The 17,169-nt window shown below is 41.8% G+C and overlaps 2 protein-coding genes across 2 annotated transcripts; one reads left to right on the plus strand and one right to left on the minus strand.

Annotated features, from left to right (window-relative positions):
• Window positions 1-6,079: 6,079 nt before the first annotated feature.
• trappc3 (trafficking protein particle complex subunit 3) lies at window positions 6,080-9,987 on the minus strand. The gene is made up of 5 exons (XM_089023273.1): window positions 9,677-9,987; window positions 9,381-9,478; window positions 8,775-8,874; window positions 7,901-8,083; window positions 6,080-7,672 (listed from the first exon to the last, which is right to left on the minus strand). The coding sequence occupies exons 1-5, from the start codon at window positions 9,716-9,718 to the stop codon at window positions 7,553-7,555; spliced, it is 543 nt and encodes a 180-aa protein (XP_088879399.1). The 5' UTR covers window positions 9,719-9,987; the 3' UTR covers window positions 6,080-7,552.
• Window positions 9,988-10,663: 676 nt separating this feature from the next.
• Window positions 10,664-17,169, plus strand: smap2 (small ArfGAP2). The gene is made up of 10 exons (XM_089023897.1): window positions 10,664-10,739; window positions 10,863-11,084; window positions 14,914-15,047; window positions 15,144-15,308; window positions 15,382-15,441; window positions 15,517-15,574; window positions 15,924-16,045; window positions 16,130-16,289; window positions 16,382-16,698; window positions 16,901-17,169. The coding sequence occupies exons 2-10, from the start codon at window positions 10,982-10,984 to the stop codon at window positions 17,006-17,008; spliced, it is 1,227 nt and encodes a 408-aa protein (XP_088880023.1). The 5' UTR covers window positions 10,664-10,739; window positions 10,863-10,981; the 3' UTR covers window positions 17,009-17,169.

Raw genomic sequence — 17,169 nt, forward strand, 5'->3', positions numbered from 1 at the left:
AGCTGGAACGGAAACAGAGAGCAAAATTGGTGAGGTTCAATTTTTCCGCCATCTTGCTTCTTAGGAGTACTTTTGTATCAAAAATAATCCGCGGCTATTTTGATGAAACACACAAGTTATGAATCAGTTGAGGGAACAAACTCGTGAATGGCAGCGAATGAGTTTAGATAGCTTAAAATTTAAAGGACAATTTATTCCATGCTATTTTGAGGCAACATTTGGGAGAAACTATCACCAGAAAAGAGGCACAAAATGGCGACCTCCTGTGGCCACCTCCGTTTCCACAGGCTGATAAATTCCTTATATGGAGCTTGGAAACCCTCTTCTGGCGGCCTTTGGGTGCAACACAAGGTTTTCAGACCAAACAATACAGCAAAATACATTGACGTGATGGAAGGACTGCTACAATGTGTCTTTTTTTCGGTGTGGGGCGTTCCAAACGTGACGTCACGTAGGGACTCGTCACCAACTCAAAAACAAGATTTCCTGAATATTCAGCGCGAGTCTTAAAACGTAAAATATAGCTATATGCGGTGGAATCTTTTTAAAATACGCTTAGTAGAAGTCATTTGAAGCCATTTTACAAATTATGGACACAACTTGTCCGGGGGCGTCGGTTGTCCTTTAAATAAAAAAAGCAAATGAGAAACACAGAATGGCTCACTGAAACTTATTTCAATTCATTGTATTCATTGTTATATGTAAACAACCTCCAAACAAGTTGCCCCCTCCTACATTTTGAACAGACCAAATCTGCCCCCTTTTGCAAAAAACGCTTGGCCACCCCTGTTTTAATATGCGTCATTTTTATTTCGGGCCTCCTCCAGCAATGGGATAATGGAAATATTAGCGCATATATTCTGTGAGTATCTCTATTTTTAGGCACAGCGTCGCACTTCAAAACGGGTTATACCAATCTATAAAGAGGCGCTTATGAAAGAGTGTCTGTTGGCAAAACCAAGCGAGTGGCCTGTCACTCTTTCCTGAGCGAGTCAAACATGGCGATCATCATTCTCTTCTTGCGCTTTCATTTTGCTCTCACTGCGCTTCCTACCCGTGACGGCAACGGCATTCAACGTGTTTCGAATTACCGCAAGCGCCGCTAAACGTTCACGATGAATGACACCAATGACAGATATCTTGATATCTTGTCAAGTCACTGGAGAGATCTCGGCGGCGGCGGCGGCGCAGTTGGAAGCGTAAAATAACAACTTCAAAGTCGCTTTTCTGGATGATTCTGATTCCATAAATCCACACGATACTTCATATTTTCATATATCGTCACCAGATGTTAGTTTTTCAGTCATCTCTCAAAGTCGCTTATCCACGGCTGCTGTGTTTTCCCGGAGTTGCTATGACTGCTAATGCGGTTAGCGACACAGAACTCAATCACTTTGCCTGATGATGTCATCATAAGACAAATATTCTGTTCGTGCCCAAACCGTTTATGCGTTTAAGACTAAGCAGGTGCGTTGTCGCAAATCAGTGCCATTTTTAAAGAGCGCAGTCGTGACAAGGCATGTTTTTGACATCCCCCTTCCTTCGTATTGTAAACCTGAAGCAGACCATGCAGTGCCAAATGCGGGTGTGAATGAATGGCTTGTATTTGCGAAACAGTCCGCCCTTTGAGCTCCCACCGACGGGTGCCACCCTCAAGGAGCGCCGCCGTTAGTGATGAAGGTGTCGCTTTGGAGATACTAAGTGCTTCTGACCGAGACCACTCCGCCCTTGGTCAAATTGCTGCATTTCATTCGGGCAACCGTGACCACATGTTCCACTCAAAACACTTTCATCAAATCGACCTTTTTTAGAAAGGATCTCTGTTCAACGCTTTAAAACATGGGTGTGCTAACTTTTTGCAAAAGGGGGCTGGATTTTGGTGTTTAAAATTTGGGGAGGCAGGGGGTGGGGTGGGCAAACTTGGTGGACATTATTACATATATATATAATTGCATATAACAGCAATTATTTTTGCTTTTCTTGTTTTAATGTTCAGCTGTTATAAACATTTTGGTTCAGTTGAAACATGAATATCAAAATTCAATTGACATTGAAAATTGACATTGAATATTCACTAAACTTCACTTTTTTTATTAACTTTTTTGTAACAATTGAGCAGACGTAATTGTTCTTTGGTTGATTGTCGCCATTTAAAAAAAAAAATTGAAAATGGTTATTTGGAAAATTAAAAGGAAGCAAATCACCATTGTAGAAATTAAATACATTTTTAGAAAATACAGTAAAGTCTCGTTATATCGATAGTCCCGGTTATATCGATACTATTTCTATGCACGCACGGAGAAAATTACATGCAAACAGGGTCGGATATATCGATAGTCCCGGTTATATCGATATTTTTTCGGACTCCCTTGAATATCGATATAACAAGACTTTACTGTAGCTATTTATTTAAAAAAAATAAAAATCGAAATTCACCATTTAAGAAATAAATAAATGTAGAAAATCGCCATTTTAGAAAATTGGATGGCTATTGCCCAATATAATCATTCTTCATGCGATCCAGACGTTATTGATTTTTACACAAACTGCGGGCCGGATGAAAATTGATTACTGTCGCATTTGGCCCGCGGGCCGCAATTTGGACAAACCTAAGTTTAAAAGGTCACGTGGCTTAAGATGAAAAAAATAACAATAAAAATCTGAAAAGATAATGATGAGGTGGTGAGGAGAACCACGTGAAATGATTTGATATCACTTAATAGCTCCACCATTGGTACATTGATTAATGAGTACGAAAAACTCAATCTTTTCATGAAAAAAAAAGGAAATGACCTCTTTGGCATATAATTAGATAAGTGGGCGGAGCTATGCACCATTTTCAAGAAATAAGACTTCTCCATTGTCCTTGCGAGTACTTTTATTTTGTATTTTTGACTTTTGGGTGTGTTGAAAAACTAAACATCCAACAACTTATTCAACAAAATAAACGATTCTCACACACACACACACACACGCAGACACACACACACTCGATCAATTTGTGAGTGAATTGATAAACACTTTATCATGACTTTGGTTTCTATAGTGAGCGGCATCGGTGTTTGGTGGTGTGCCGAAATGTTTTTCTCATGTAATATGAACTGTTTTAACGTACAAAACACAACACGGTATAGAAAAATTGGCGGGAAATACATTAGTCCGGTAGCCGCCATAAAGCAGCGTTATGAAAATATTCATCTTTGGACTTATCAGACGCATCCCCCCTGGGTGCTGCAAAAAAACACAAGTCTGTATTTTACCGCTGACGTCGAGCTCAAATGGTGATTCATTGAAGCGCGTAAATGTCGGAAAGTACATGTGCCATTTCATGGCAATTCGCGTTACGCTTGTAAAGATATTTCAATGTACTGACATCCCGGATTGATTGGCATTGAGGCACGCGCGTACCAAGATATCGTGAAGAAGAGTAATAGTTTAGAAATATGTGAAAAAAGAGGCTTTTGGAATTTGTGTACAATGCGTTCATGAAGCTATTTTGCGCTCATGAAGCCATTTTGGTTCATGAAGTCATTTTGTGTTCATGAAGCCATTTTGTGTTCATGAAGCTTCGTTTAGCTAACCGTTGTAAATAATGTGTGGTGTAATTATTGCATCGTCTACATTGCTGGCTACTGCGATGAACATAGCGCGCCGCACACGTGAGGGAAGCTGGAAAAACTACAAGAGACGACAAGGAAAAGGACCATTAGTGACAATCAGCGTGCTGTAAAATGGAAATAACAGATGGCGGCGCTGACACGACGCATCCTTTTATCTGCTCGGCAACAGACGCAAAAATATTGTGATGGGTTGCTGTATACAAGAGAAATCAAAACCTGGCTTCCTTTGTGCCGTTATCAGAACCATATGAGCGTCCTTAAAACGCTTTGAGCGATGTGGATGTTGACAGTCGGTCGGAACGGCGGGAGACGGGACAAAATGCTACACGCCCTTTGACAGGCTCATCTTTTATTTTCTCCCCGCGAGTTCTTCTGGGGCAAGTACCAGCGGGTGTCGAACTGGCATTTGGAGGAGAACCTCGCCCAAACGATAACGGAGGTCGATTAGAAAAAGATTTGTGCTTTATGAGGACCGCCGAAACGGGTTTTCAACACTTGCTGAATTGAGAGGCCGGGGAGGCCGACAGGTGAAGGAACGGGCACGGTCACGTGCGCAGGAGCGTCAAGTCGGCCATGTGCAAACTTCATTGAAGGCCCGTTAAATTAAATGGAATGTTCAAGGGCATGGTTAAAAATATTGCTGTCGGACACATTTTCAATTGATTTGAACTCGTGTGGCTTACCGGATGAGAAACACAGACTTGGAATGATTCATTTCAAAGGACGGATGATCTAAGGGAGTGGGGGGGGGGGGGGGGACATCCAGAAACATAATGGAAAAGAAGAGCAGTTCCACACAAATTGTCAATTGGTTTTTTTTTTGCAATAGTTTTGGACATGATTGTTGATTAAACATCCCCACAAGGGTATCAAATGATAAGCCGACATCAAAATGGGTAACGACGGCCTTGTTAGAAGTCTTTTTTGTTGACTTCTTCGCGCAGTGATTCATCCAAAATGCAAGGCAATCATCCGACACGAAAATCTTGGATTCATGGCAAGGAATGCACTTTTTTTTGTAACATCCCAATACTGAATAGAGATTTAGCCATCAACCGGTACCGACGACGATTCCAAAAATAACATTTAGAATAAAATAAGACCTTGTGGGTTGCTGTCAAGCGGGTGTCTTTAAAAAAAAAAGTGACTTGTTCATTCTGCGCTTTTCAAAAGACGCGGTTGAACAAAAACATATGTTAGCAATGGCAGCGCACGAAAAGCACAAAGACAGAGAGCGGCGTTTTCATACGCTAAGGCTATTAGCGTATGAAAACTTTAATAACAGTCCTTTTTTTTCTATTTCCAGAACTTTGACAATGGGAGAATGACGCGCACCTGCGATTGCGTTTGTAAATCGGTCATCAACCCCGTTACATTTTTCTGATTTGAGACTAATTTTCCAGCGTGACAGCATTGACTTTTTTTAATGGAAAATCAGGGGAACGGACTAAAAAAATGTCCATTGAATAAGACATCCAATACAACTTTACAATTGGTGACAAAAAGGAGACAGATAAATCGGGCACCCATCAGGGTACTAAGGGGCTGTTTAACTTTTATTTCAGTCTGATTTGATTTCAATCCGAGGCAACGTTTGCATTCCTCGCTTTTCAATTGGAAACATTGTTCTCGTTACGTTACAGTCCTGGAAAGGCGATGGAAATATTTGCTTGTGCATTTTGAAGGAAAATGCCCCGTGATAATGAGGACAGGTGAAGCCCGCCCATCAAGGTCGACTGCTGTAAATTTATACATCTGATATTTTTTTTCTCTGTCCTACTCACTCCATCCTCAAGAAAAGAAATCTGGAAACTTCTATGGCTGTTACATTAAAAAAAAAATAACAAAATCCAGCTCAAACAGCTAACTTCGGGAACGAAAGAGCGTGACGAAAAGAAAACCTAAGGTAGGAAAAGTATTGTGAGACAAGAAGGCGCATCATATGGAGCGCCGCAAAAAAAAAAAACACTCATCGGGCCGAGAAGAGGAAGATCAAGAGCGGGAGGAAATTGGAAGCAGAGACATGGCAGCCTGGCAATTCCCATCCCAAAAGCTTAGAGCAGAGAGATGGCGCAGAACCGGGAAACGAGGCTTTAGACAAGATAAGATGTCCAAGGTGCGGCATCGGGGCCAAATGCGGCCCGTGGGCAATTTTCATCCGGCCTGTAGCTTCCGTCATAAAATCAATCACGTCTGGTCCGCATGTAGAATGAATACAGTAGCGCTGTTAGCTGCGTGTGTTAATTGCTGCCATCTAGAGGCTCAATTAGGAACAGTAAATTTTCTAAAAGTGGAAATGAGCAGTCAATGCCTTTCCCCCGTTTTTATTTATTTTTATTTTTTCTCGTCTGGTCGACAGCAGACTGCAGCAGCCGTACCGTCACAGCGTGCTTTTCAACATTTGTTTCCCATAAAGGCCACATGGAAAAATCCAGCTGGCTTAAAATCAAATCGGAGCACGTTGTCTCCGGCTCATGATATTGGCTACTTGTTTTTCGGCTCCACTTATTGCTTTTGACGGAAAATAAGCACAGGTTTGGACGTTGACAACAAAATTAGGCATGTCTGTGGTTATATAATACAACGCCAAGTGATAGTCAATGTCTGGGTTGTGAAAAATGGGGTGGGGGGATATTAGATACATATAAATCGCATTCGTCACACGTTGTCTCGTGGCGACGGGGACAATAAAGTGTTTGCAAGAATGAATTCACACATTCAGAGTCCACCATTAACTCATTCGCTGCCATTCCCGAATTTATTCAGGAATTCAACAAAAGTATGACGTGGAGCGCCATTCTCGAATTTGTTCGGGTTTTGGTTTTTCAATGACAAAAGCCCTGGGACTGGAGTAGACACATTTTTGCACATCGTCTTCCAGTGCATAAGTTCAAACTTCCAAAGCCACACTGATAAACCTGGAACGAACTCTAGTTGTTCTCGTAGGCTTTTCCCGACATTTTTTTTTGCTTCTCATTCCTACAAAAGTCTGCTGTGGTTCAAAAGTTCATCTTTGGAGTCATCGGACCGCAGTACGTTTTCCTATACAGGTGCGGAAGGTTTATCTGTGGTCAGATGAGACAAACGCTGAACTTTTAGACCACAATTCCGGAAGATTCAGTTAGTACGGTTCAAACTATCCAAATGAGTGACAACGATGGTAGAACAAGCCTTGAAATTATTGATCTTGTCTCATTTTTGGCTTATAAAGAAAAAACAGAGGCCACCCCGGAACAATCGCAACAATTGAAAGTCTGTTATATCAACAGTGCCCTCTGGTGGTTGTTCTAAGAACATGTGTTTTTGTCTGCCATCTGTTTGCAGTTATTGATAAGGTGCACACACTTCATCTCAATGGGAAGTTTGTCCGTGACTTCTTGTTAGCATCACGCCATTCACAGGTGTGACAAGCAGAACTGGTTGCACACTCACACGCCTGCACAAGCGTTATTATTTGGCTCCGACGGGTCCAAATTGCCTTTTTTTGTGTTGGGGGACAAAATGTACACACACAAGAAAATTGAAACGAATACGACAATCAAAATCAGATACATTGCATTTATGAGCATTGACATCATCATTTGAACATGCCATACAATTAGCAATATGCACATTAAAAATCAAAATAAGCATCATAATAATACAAATAAAATAATAAAAAATAAAATTATAATATTCATAATAAAATAATAATAATAATAATAATAATAATAATAATAATAATAATAATAATAATAATAATACACTATTAGCTTAAGCGGGCCATTTGTAAAGGCAATATTTTTTTCCAATTTTTTTTGGGTGGTAATTTTTTGTTCCATTTTTTTTTCACTGGGAAATCAATCGTCTCTTTCGGTATCAAAAATGTCATTGAAAGAAAAAACAACTAAACTTGCTGATGAGGCAGAATGTTGACGGATTCCCGCGTGACGTCACTCGTCTCCCGCGGGGAGGTTCTCTTCAATCCTCTTGATAAACTTCATCCGGATTTCAGTCACATTGTCCCCCCGCAGGGTGTCCTGGACAAACTTGACATCCACCGCCATTTGGACCTAGAATTTGAAAAGTTCACAATCAGTTTGAAATTGAGTCACGCCATAATAGACTATAAAATATATATAAAAAGCACCTATAGTAACAATTCCCTCTAAAATATGATAATGAACATGAATTGAAAAACGAAAACGCATTAGGATCGAAAAAAAAATATTTGTAGTATGTCATCATGCACTTTCAGACCAAACAAGTTACGTGCCGTCGATTGCGTGAGGGGCCGTTACCATTTCCAAAGCTCCTCTGAGGACGCCGCACAAAAGATTGGAGTAGATGAGCGCGTTGTGGTGATCGGGCAGCTCCACAAAATCCACCAGCGGGTTGCTCTCCAGGATGAGGGAGAACTCGTCTCCGGCTGGGCTCCAGTTGCTTACGCTGGGGGTGACCCCCAGGTAGGTTTTAAATGCCACCTGGGTGAACAAGCCGCGGCAAGGGAAGTTGCACAGTGGATCAAAAAATAATAAAAAAAATCCACTGCCTGATGTCATCCTTTGCAGCGCGAGCGCACTGATGGAAAGTATACATTGTGTGAATTATGGAGTTTATTTTATCAATATATATATTTTTTTTAATGGTCCAAATCTTTGTTTTATCCCCACCACGGTTCGATGGCGGACCCGCTGAGTGACGAGAATGCACGGCCAAAACGTAGACACGGTGAATTCATTGAAAACAGATGAGATTGTGTTGCAGTTGCGCACGCGATTCCGCTCGGATTCTTTTTGTTTTTTTTTCTTTCTGGGGTCACAAAAGAAAGCCTAACCTTTACAGGACGCCGTGGTGGAGAAAGGAAGTGAGACGTGAACACGTGTTTCACAGGAAATGGAAAGAAGATCATGTCCCGGACAGCTGGGCTGGCTTGTCATTAGGTTTTTTTTTTTTTTTTTTTTTTTTTTTTTTTTTTGGGGGGGGGGGTCTTTTGGGTTTCAAAATGAACATTTTTTTGTAAAGCACAACATTCACCAGTTTTTGGCGCAGTTTTCTTTCAATTGCAAAAAAACTAGGTTTCCCCCAGCTCCCATTCAGAAATCGAATTTATCTGCTCTGTTTTGGAAGACCTCCGTGGTCACGCTCTGATTAACCCGGAAGCATCGCAATCACCTTAGCGATGACATCGGCCGTTTCTCGGAAATCCTGACACCTGCCGACGCTGGAGCGTGCCAGGAAGTCCTCGATGAGACGTACTCCGATGTTGTAACCCCTATGAAAGCGAGAAGAGAACATCAAATTGATATTTTCCTGTAGCGAGGAAGAAGAGCATATGGTCAAACTGCCATAATTCAAACGTGATTCATCCAGATCTGGATCCAAACTGCAGAACATTGAAGAGTTATGATGATTTTTAACGTTACAAATATTGAACACCATTTGATTTCATACCTATTCGAAAAATTGTGACCTTACGAGACCGTTTGGGATTAAACTGAATTGAATTGGCCCGCCTCTTAACTGAATTTGTGGGTATAGTATGCAAATGTAACGTTTTTTGTGGGACAATAGCAAGATGTGCAAAAAATACATAATGCCGTACTGTGGAATATGGGTATTCAAATGTTGAAAAGGTTCTGGGGCATTTTAGGACTATGTTGAAATATCAAACCAAAGGACAACATTCTTTATTTTTTGTGAATAGTGCTTGATAAAGAAATAAGGGGTTTGTGGGGACGGGAGATGTCCATCTATGTTTGATGGTACTTGACGACTCACATCTTGTCCAGTTGTTTGTTGACCTCTTCATCATTTTCGTAATCTTTGCAGAGTTGTGAGACCAGAGCTCCGTATGTCAGCGTGAACAACTCAGAGTTCTGCAAGAAAACAAGTTCAGACAACATTTTAGCTCTCGCGGTTTCATTTTAATTGACGTTGAAAACAAGAGAGAACTGAACCAGTCACAGGTTCTGTAATTAAAATAGGTTGCAAGAATGCATCTCGGGAAATGTTCGCTTTGTGCGAAGCTGCATTTGCAACGTTTTAAACATTCTTCAAGAGAGAGAGGTGCCTACCATCTTCTTGCTGTCTGTTGTTCGATTTGACTGCCGAGACATTTTCGAGAAAGATAGGTGCACAGTGAAGAGACGCGTCAATACTAATTGATTTATCTGTATTTTTAGTGCGGCGTTGCGACTCCTTCCGCAGTCGCTAGCAACACTGGCTCAAATGACAAATAAAGCATTTCCGGTTATTCTTGAATAAGAGTAACATTTAGGGGGAATGGCAATCAGCAAGGCGTCCAGATAAAATACCAAAATCATATTTGTAAGTAGTAGGATACTTCCGTTTCACGTTATTATTGGTTTTCTGCAAAACCAGCACCGAGGAAAATAAAAGCGATTTTTTTTTCGTTTGAAGGAACATTAAATTTTATTTCCGTTTCTATCTTCTTCGCCCTATATGTTCCCAATACTCTTGGACTGCCCCCTTGCGATTACTAAGAAGAACAACCAGAAAATGAAACTGAAATGAAAATGTGCAGTGCTTTAACCGACCACAGGATGACAGTGCAGTTAGAATAAACGTTAAGACTTGAGCGTCAAAACTGTATAAAGTATTATAAGGCAGGGGAGAGCGGAGCATAAAATCCACCTGCCTGCAGCCTTGCAGTTATACAGCTGTTCATCTACCACATTGAATATGTCAGATTTCCCCTGTACACCAAAGAAAACAAACAGGAGCTCAAAGTACACGTCTAGTATTTTGGTTTTGCAAAGACTTGCGTTTTTTTATAAATTGTAGCTAACTATAAACCTAAATAACAAAGTCATCAACGAAATCATATCAGAGTTTTTGTATATGCATATTATATTATATTAATTATATTATATTATATTATATTATATTATATTATATTATATTATATTATATTATATTATATTATATTATATTATATTTGATGTGTGTGCTTATTCATCGACGAGTGAAGGATAAGACAGCAGCAAATGTCACCTTGACACATTCAACATGGCGGTGGCGTTAACGTAAGATGCCGGAAGGCGGAGTCTGTATCTCTTCGATGTCTCTCAGGAAGAGCAGCGGTGGAATAATCGCTTGTCTTGCTGCGTTGATCATGTACATATTTCATGTGCCTTTATGCAGGTGTGGAGCTTTTTGGGGGGACTGTAGAAAAAACTCACTCTTTGTTTTTGTTTTTGCCTTCAATGCAATCCCCACCACCATCATCCCATCGCGAAGCGCCCGTATGCAACGCGCAAGCTTCCAGGAAGCAAATCAATGAGGTGAATTGACAATCCAGGACGGCGAGGCTGATCTGATGTGCCGTGGACCGAGGCGAGGTCAACTCTTGCGCAGTGATGACGGGCAAATCCGTGAAAGACTTCGACAGATACCAGTCAGTGCTCAACTCTTTGTTGGCGTTGGACGAGAATAAATTCTGTGCGGACTGCGAATCAAAAGGTGGGTCGTCTCGCTCAATATAACCTACATTCCGTACAGTGTGTTTGCATCCCGTGGCGAGTGCACTTGGAAGCATCAACCTCCTGACCAGAAACGTTTACCCTGAAACAAAAATGCAAGCCTCGAAAATGAATAAATGGATAAAAGGATAGAAAGATCGGATTGTCTTGTTTTAAATTCAATTCACAATATCACTCACGAAGAAGCCTGCCGAGAAGGTTATGATGTAATATTTATCATCCATGTTTTATGACATGCACTTCTTTTTCAAAGGTGGAAAAACTGTACTTAAAATTTCAAATATAATAGTCGAAATCTTCACACTCTGAACTGGTTGAGGTGATGGCCTCAAAATGTGTTACACCTGTTTTCCCACGCTCCTATATTTTGGACACAAATAGTGAGTCAGACAAGAGTTCAAATATAAAAAGTTGTGACAAGTCAGATCTATTGATTTTGTAGTTTATATTTTTTGTCTTTGAGTTGGAGTATTGAGGAACAATCTACAACCATAGATTTTTTTAGTATTGCTGTTGACCTGTCGGACTCCAGACCTTGAGAAACAACAATTCGATGGTTGTTTCGACCTACTTTGCGGCACTTTCACCCTGCCGATAAATTCTCCAATAAAAGTCATTGCTGGCATATTGATGAGAAAATGATGAATGGTGGAATGTCTAAGCAGGTTGTAGGTGCATGCGCTTATGTGTGTGTGTGTGTCTGTCTGTGTGTGTGCACGTGTGTGTTTCTTTGCCATTATTTACCTGCTAAATGCAGACTGGAGTCACATGATTTGCCGCCCTCACAAATATTTAATGAGAATCAGCAAGCAGGCTCTTGAGTGCTTTAATGTTGTGATTTATTCATTCGTCCGTTCCGCATCATCTAACGCAAGACCAAGATATGATGTTGCAAAACATGATCATACAAAGGTTGATCAAACTTTTCCGGATCTTGAATCACTCTCACATGATATTCGTTTATTTTCTTTATATGGATCTGCACCATAGATGCAATTCTATTATCACGAAATTCATCTGATAAGGCAAGTCCAAAATCTTCCAAAAGCTTGTGAGGAAATGTGTTTTGAGCCAATCAAACCAAATAAATAGCTTTGTGTGCCGATTTCACTTTCAACACAAGTTGGATGCAATTGGTTAATTATGAACACTGCCACATCCCCAATGATTAAGGGGGTGTGCACACTTTTGCAACTCCATCTCAGCTGTTTGCAAAATCAATAAAACATACGAACCAACACACGTGCACACCTTAAAAGCATTTGTCCACTCAACATCCGCCTCTCAACTTGGTTAGTAGTAATCTTGTTTGCCTCGACAAAGATTACGGCGCATTTCTCGAACCCTCCCTCACAGTGTTCAGAGAGGAAGTAGCGACACACAAAGCGGCGTCGCTTGCAAAACCACATGGAGAAGGGGAAAAAAAGCATAAACTACTCTCTGGCTTTGTTTTGACACTTGCATTGTTGTTATTTTTTCCCAAAAATCCATTTTTACAAGTGTTTTTTTATTTATATATTTGGTCGTTCGTTAGTTTTAGTATTTATTATTTATGTATTTGTGTTTTTGTTTGCTTATTTATCTATGTATGTAGTTATTGAGATTGTTATTGTCCTTTTTATAAGTCAAAAAATACATCTGTTTTATTCATTTATTTAATTTATTTATTTATTTATTTATGTGGCTATTTATGTATTTATTTATTTATGTATTTATTTATTTATTTGGGTATTTATTTATGTATGTGGGTATTTATTCATTTATGTATTTATTTATGTATTTTTTTATTTATGTGACTATTTATGTATTTATTTATTTATGTATTTATGTATTTATGTATTTATTTATTTATTTATTTGGGTATTTATTTATGTATGTGGGTATTTATTTATTTATGTATTTATTTATGTTTTTTTATTTTTTTATTTATTTACTTATTTTGTTGTGTAAGTCCACTTTCCTACCTTAAATCGAACGACTCCAGGTCTCTTGTGTTAGCGTGAGGACATCACCTGTTGATGCCATACCTCCAAGCCCGTCCCCTCACGTGTCTTATCGAGTTAAGCGCCACTGGGGATTTTCCTCTGTGCCTCCCCGCAGTCACGGCGTCAAGGAGAGGGAGATGCAAAAAAACGCAAGACAGCGCTCGAAAGACGATAGCATATTCTCTCGTGTTTACCCTTTTTTAATAGCGTTAACATTGAACCCCCCTGAATCACAGGGATATGTTTTAGTTATCGGTGAAAAGCCATAAAACAGGGAGATGGCTCCATTTTAGACGTACAAGCGCATATTTCGAACAACAAAACGTGAATAAAAAGGGTACTCAGTAATGACCTGCATCCCTGCAGGAACACACTTGGTTCCCACATCGTCAGGCATATGGTAGGAGTGTGTAAATTATCAATCGAGGCCCAAGTGCTGGTTAGCATCGACTGTTTTGGTGGGTCACTGGATAGCTGCAGGCGTCCAGAAGGATTTTCAGAAATGGGAAATAGAAGTGACGGAGAAAAAAAAATGGACAGTTTTATATGGTGGCAAGACCAATGATAGCAGTGACATTTGGCATTGCTTCAAGAAATTCTCATCAAGATGTTTTGTTTTTTTTAATTCAGCCCTTAACTCATTCACTGCCATTCACAAATTTATTCGGGAATCGCAAATATGACGTAGAGCGCCATTCCCGAATTTGTTCGGGGTTTGTTTTTTCCTGCTTGAGGTGATGTTTGTTTTTAATTCAGAAAATCAGAATCAGAAAACCTTTATTTGTCTCACAATGGGGAAATTTGCAGTCCACAGCAGCAATTTAAAAGGGGATGGGATGCATGACAACTCTTACACGACTCGTGCAACAGTAAGTGTGGTGGCGCAGGCTGCGACAAGACGTTCTGCTCAGCGCGGGGGGGGGGGATTAAGCGCCGAAAGTAGCGTTTATCCCTGTGGGATGTCGGCTAATGAGCCACATGTACCTGCAGCCTTCCCGTGCGAGCATAAGCCAGCATGTGAGGCTAAAAACATCTTTGTGCGTTTTGTAAATGAATCTTGTTTGAAAGTTTGTTCGCCGCATTCCATTTTGTGTGCACAGCAGGCACAATCAAACTATCACTTGTGGAATAATATTGTTGTTAGCTTCATATTTGCAGGCCCACGTTTGTAGCGCCATGTTTTTTTTAATGCTAGCTCATACGATTGAGGTTGGCGTACACCTCAGACGCAGATGTATTTGTCAAGACTGCAATATTTGAAGAGGCAAAGGCAGGAACACGGCAGATTTAAAGGCCCGCATTTCATTTCTTTTCCTCCTACTCTCCCAACTATTTCTGTTCACGCTAGCCGGAGGTGTGCACAGTTGGAGTCAACAATACATAACACGTTATGGATCGCCACTAAAGATACGACTGCGCTGCAGTGCGCAAGGGGGTGGGGTTTGGGGAGGGTGTTCAATCCACGCATGTCCAAGTGGTCTTATTTTATTACTCCCCCACCTACGGCCTTATCTGGTTGCTATGTAACATTTACAAACATTGGGACCGCGCATCCATAATTCGTTTCATGAACTGACCTATATATTTATATACAGTAAAATCTCGTTATATCGATATCGGTGACGCCGGACGGATTCCAACAGTTCCCTGCTGCCCCAGTTGGGCTTGTAATTGAGGTCTCAGACATATGCGGCCTGTGAATTGGACTAAAAATAACGGGATTTTTTCCTGGCTCGTCCTTCAGCTTGTCTTTCCTTCGCTCGGTATGGACTCTCAGCAGAAACCCAGATACAACATCATGTCTCATTCTGATCTCTCTTCCAGGTCCGAGATGGTCTTCCTGGAACTTGGGCATCTTTATCTGTATCCGATGCGCCGGCATTCATCGCAACCTCGGGGTCCACATCTCCAAAGTCAAGTCTGTCAACTTGGACCAGTGGACGCGGGAGCAGGTTCAGGTCAGAAGATATTTTCCCTGTGGATCTTGGATTGTCTTTGGCTGCACAGCGTTTTCGGTGCATCAGCCCAAATCAGTCCCATTGTGCATTCTGAAGTGTGTGCAGGAGATGGGAAACGCCAAGGCCAAACGCCTCTACGAAGCCTTCCTGCCCGAATGCTTCCAGCGTCCCGAGAGCGACCAATCGGCAGAGAACTTCATCAGGGACAAGTACGATAAGAAGAAGTACATGGATAAGGTCATTGATATCCAGATGCTCAGGGTGAGTCTGAGTCAATCCCACCATGAGTGTCGCGGTATCTCCAAAGACCTGAAAAACATCTGTCTGAACGCAGAAAGAAAAGAGCTGCGAGAACATCCCCAAAGAGCCGGTTGTGTTTGAGAAAATGAAAATTGTAAGTACGCCGCCGCGCCGCAAGAACCATGCAATGCGTTGCCAACGCGCCTCAATCATTTTGTTGTTTGAACAGAAAAAAGAAGCTAGCCCCAAGACGGACTCCCAATGCGTTACAGACCTGCTGGGATTAGGTATGGTAACGCCGTGAGAAACTGCCCCTGATATTAGCCACGCAACTGAAGTATTGACAACAGTTAATCACGTGACAGTTTAGTTTGATTGCTTTGTTGTAGTCTTCACAATGTTCTTTATATTAATTAGATGATTTTTGGTCTACATAGTGATCAAGGTCCAATGGAAATCACTCATTGTTTCTGAGCACGGTCTAGGTCAGGACATTTACTAATGTCCGCCGATTGGAAGCCGACAGTGATGAATCGATTAAAAGTTGAAAAATGTTGATGCCATAAAGTCATGTGAGGTTAATCGACGGGTGGTTGAATGAGATATTGTCCCCTCCATGTTTGGAATGTCTCTTAGATGTTCCAGATCCAAGTCCTACAGTGTCCAATGGCAGTCACCAGAGTCCAGCGGGTTCCAATCCGGCGCATCCTACCTCGGATCTCTTCAGTCAGCTCTCAGATCCGTCCACTTCTACCACAGTACGGCACGACTTTCGTTTGAAACCATTCGCTCAGTTTCGGTCGTGCATCAACCTCAGGCAGACTCCCAACTTTTTGCCTCAGAGCCGAGGGACCACCTCCGTGCCTGAAAACCTAAGCCTCTTCTTGGATCCGGCACCCAGAAAGGCGGATGGTGCGTTCCGGAAATTGTCGAAGGATTCCATTTTGTCGCTTTATGGATCCACCCCGTCGGTGAACATTAGCAGTATGGCGCCATCTCATGGTGAGGGATCCCCTTTCCAAATGACCGCCTTATGAGGACATTTGTGTGGTATGTGTGTGTTATGTCTGCTTTGTTTTTTTTTAATTCCGCAGGCTTATACATGAACCAAATGGGATACCCGACGCATCCGTACGGCGCTTACCATTCGTTAGCTCAAGCTGGCGGGATGGGGGGAGCCGCCGTCATGTCGCAGGTTGCCATGATAGGGCAGCGGCAGAACGGCTTGATGGCGGCCCGTAGCGCCCCGGCTCATTACGGCATGATGGGACATCGGCAAAACAGCGTGATGACGCCACAGCAGAATGGCGCAATCGTGATGCAACAGCAGCAGGGCGCGGGGTTGATGGGACATTCTCAGGCGCGGGGCTCGGCGGCGTTGGTTCAGCGGCCGCAGTGGAACGTTGGACAGGCACGTCTTTGTCCTCACTCGTAAGATAGTTCAAGATGCCTGCTGTGGGTACAAGAAATAGTTGAAACGCTGCTGTCGGCGACCGCTCACACTGAGACTCTCACGCGCTAACTCAACATTACACAATAGGAGCAATATGTGAACAAAACGCATTTCTCAATAAGATTTAGTTTTTCACGGGTTTAAATATTGTGTCTTCCAGATGACTCATCCCGCGCCCGTCACGAATCCATTCAGCGCCACCGCTCAACCGACGGGAAGCGCCACGGCACCGAGTTCAGCGCACATGACAGCGCATGTCTGGAAATGAATTGCGGCCGCTTCGAAAGCGATCTTCTGAGTTCCTCAACCAGAGCTGTGCGGGCCCGACTCTGCGGAAGCTTTTTTAAGAAGAGGAAGAGTCGAGAATGAGAGAAGTCCAACTACCTCTTCTTCTCTCCTCTGCCTCCCTGCCCAAAATCCACTTCCTGT

The sequence above is a fragment of the Hippocampus bargibanti genome, linkage group LG20, assembly GCF_051943395.1.
Source record: "Hippocampus bargibanti isolate YZ-2025 linkage group LG20, ASM5194339v1, whole genome shotgun sequence".
Classification (NCBI taxonomy): Eukaryota; Metazoa; Chordata; class Actinopteri; order Syngnathiformes; family Syngnathidae; genus Hippocampus; species Hippocampus bargibanti.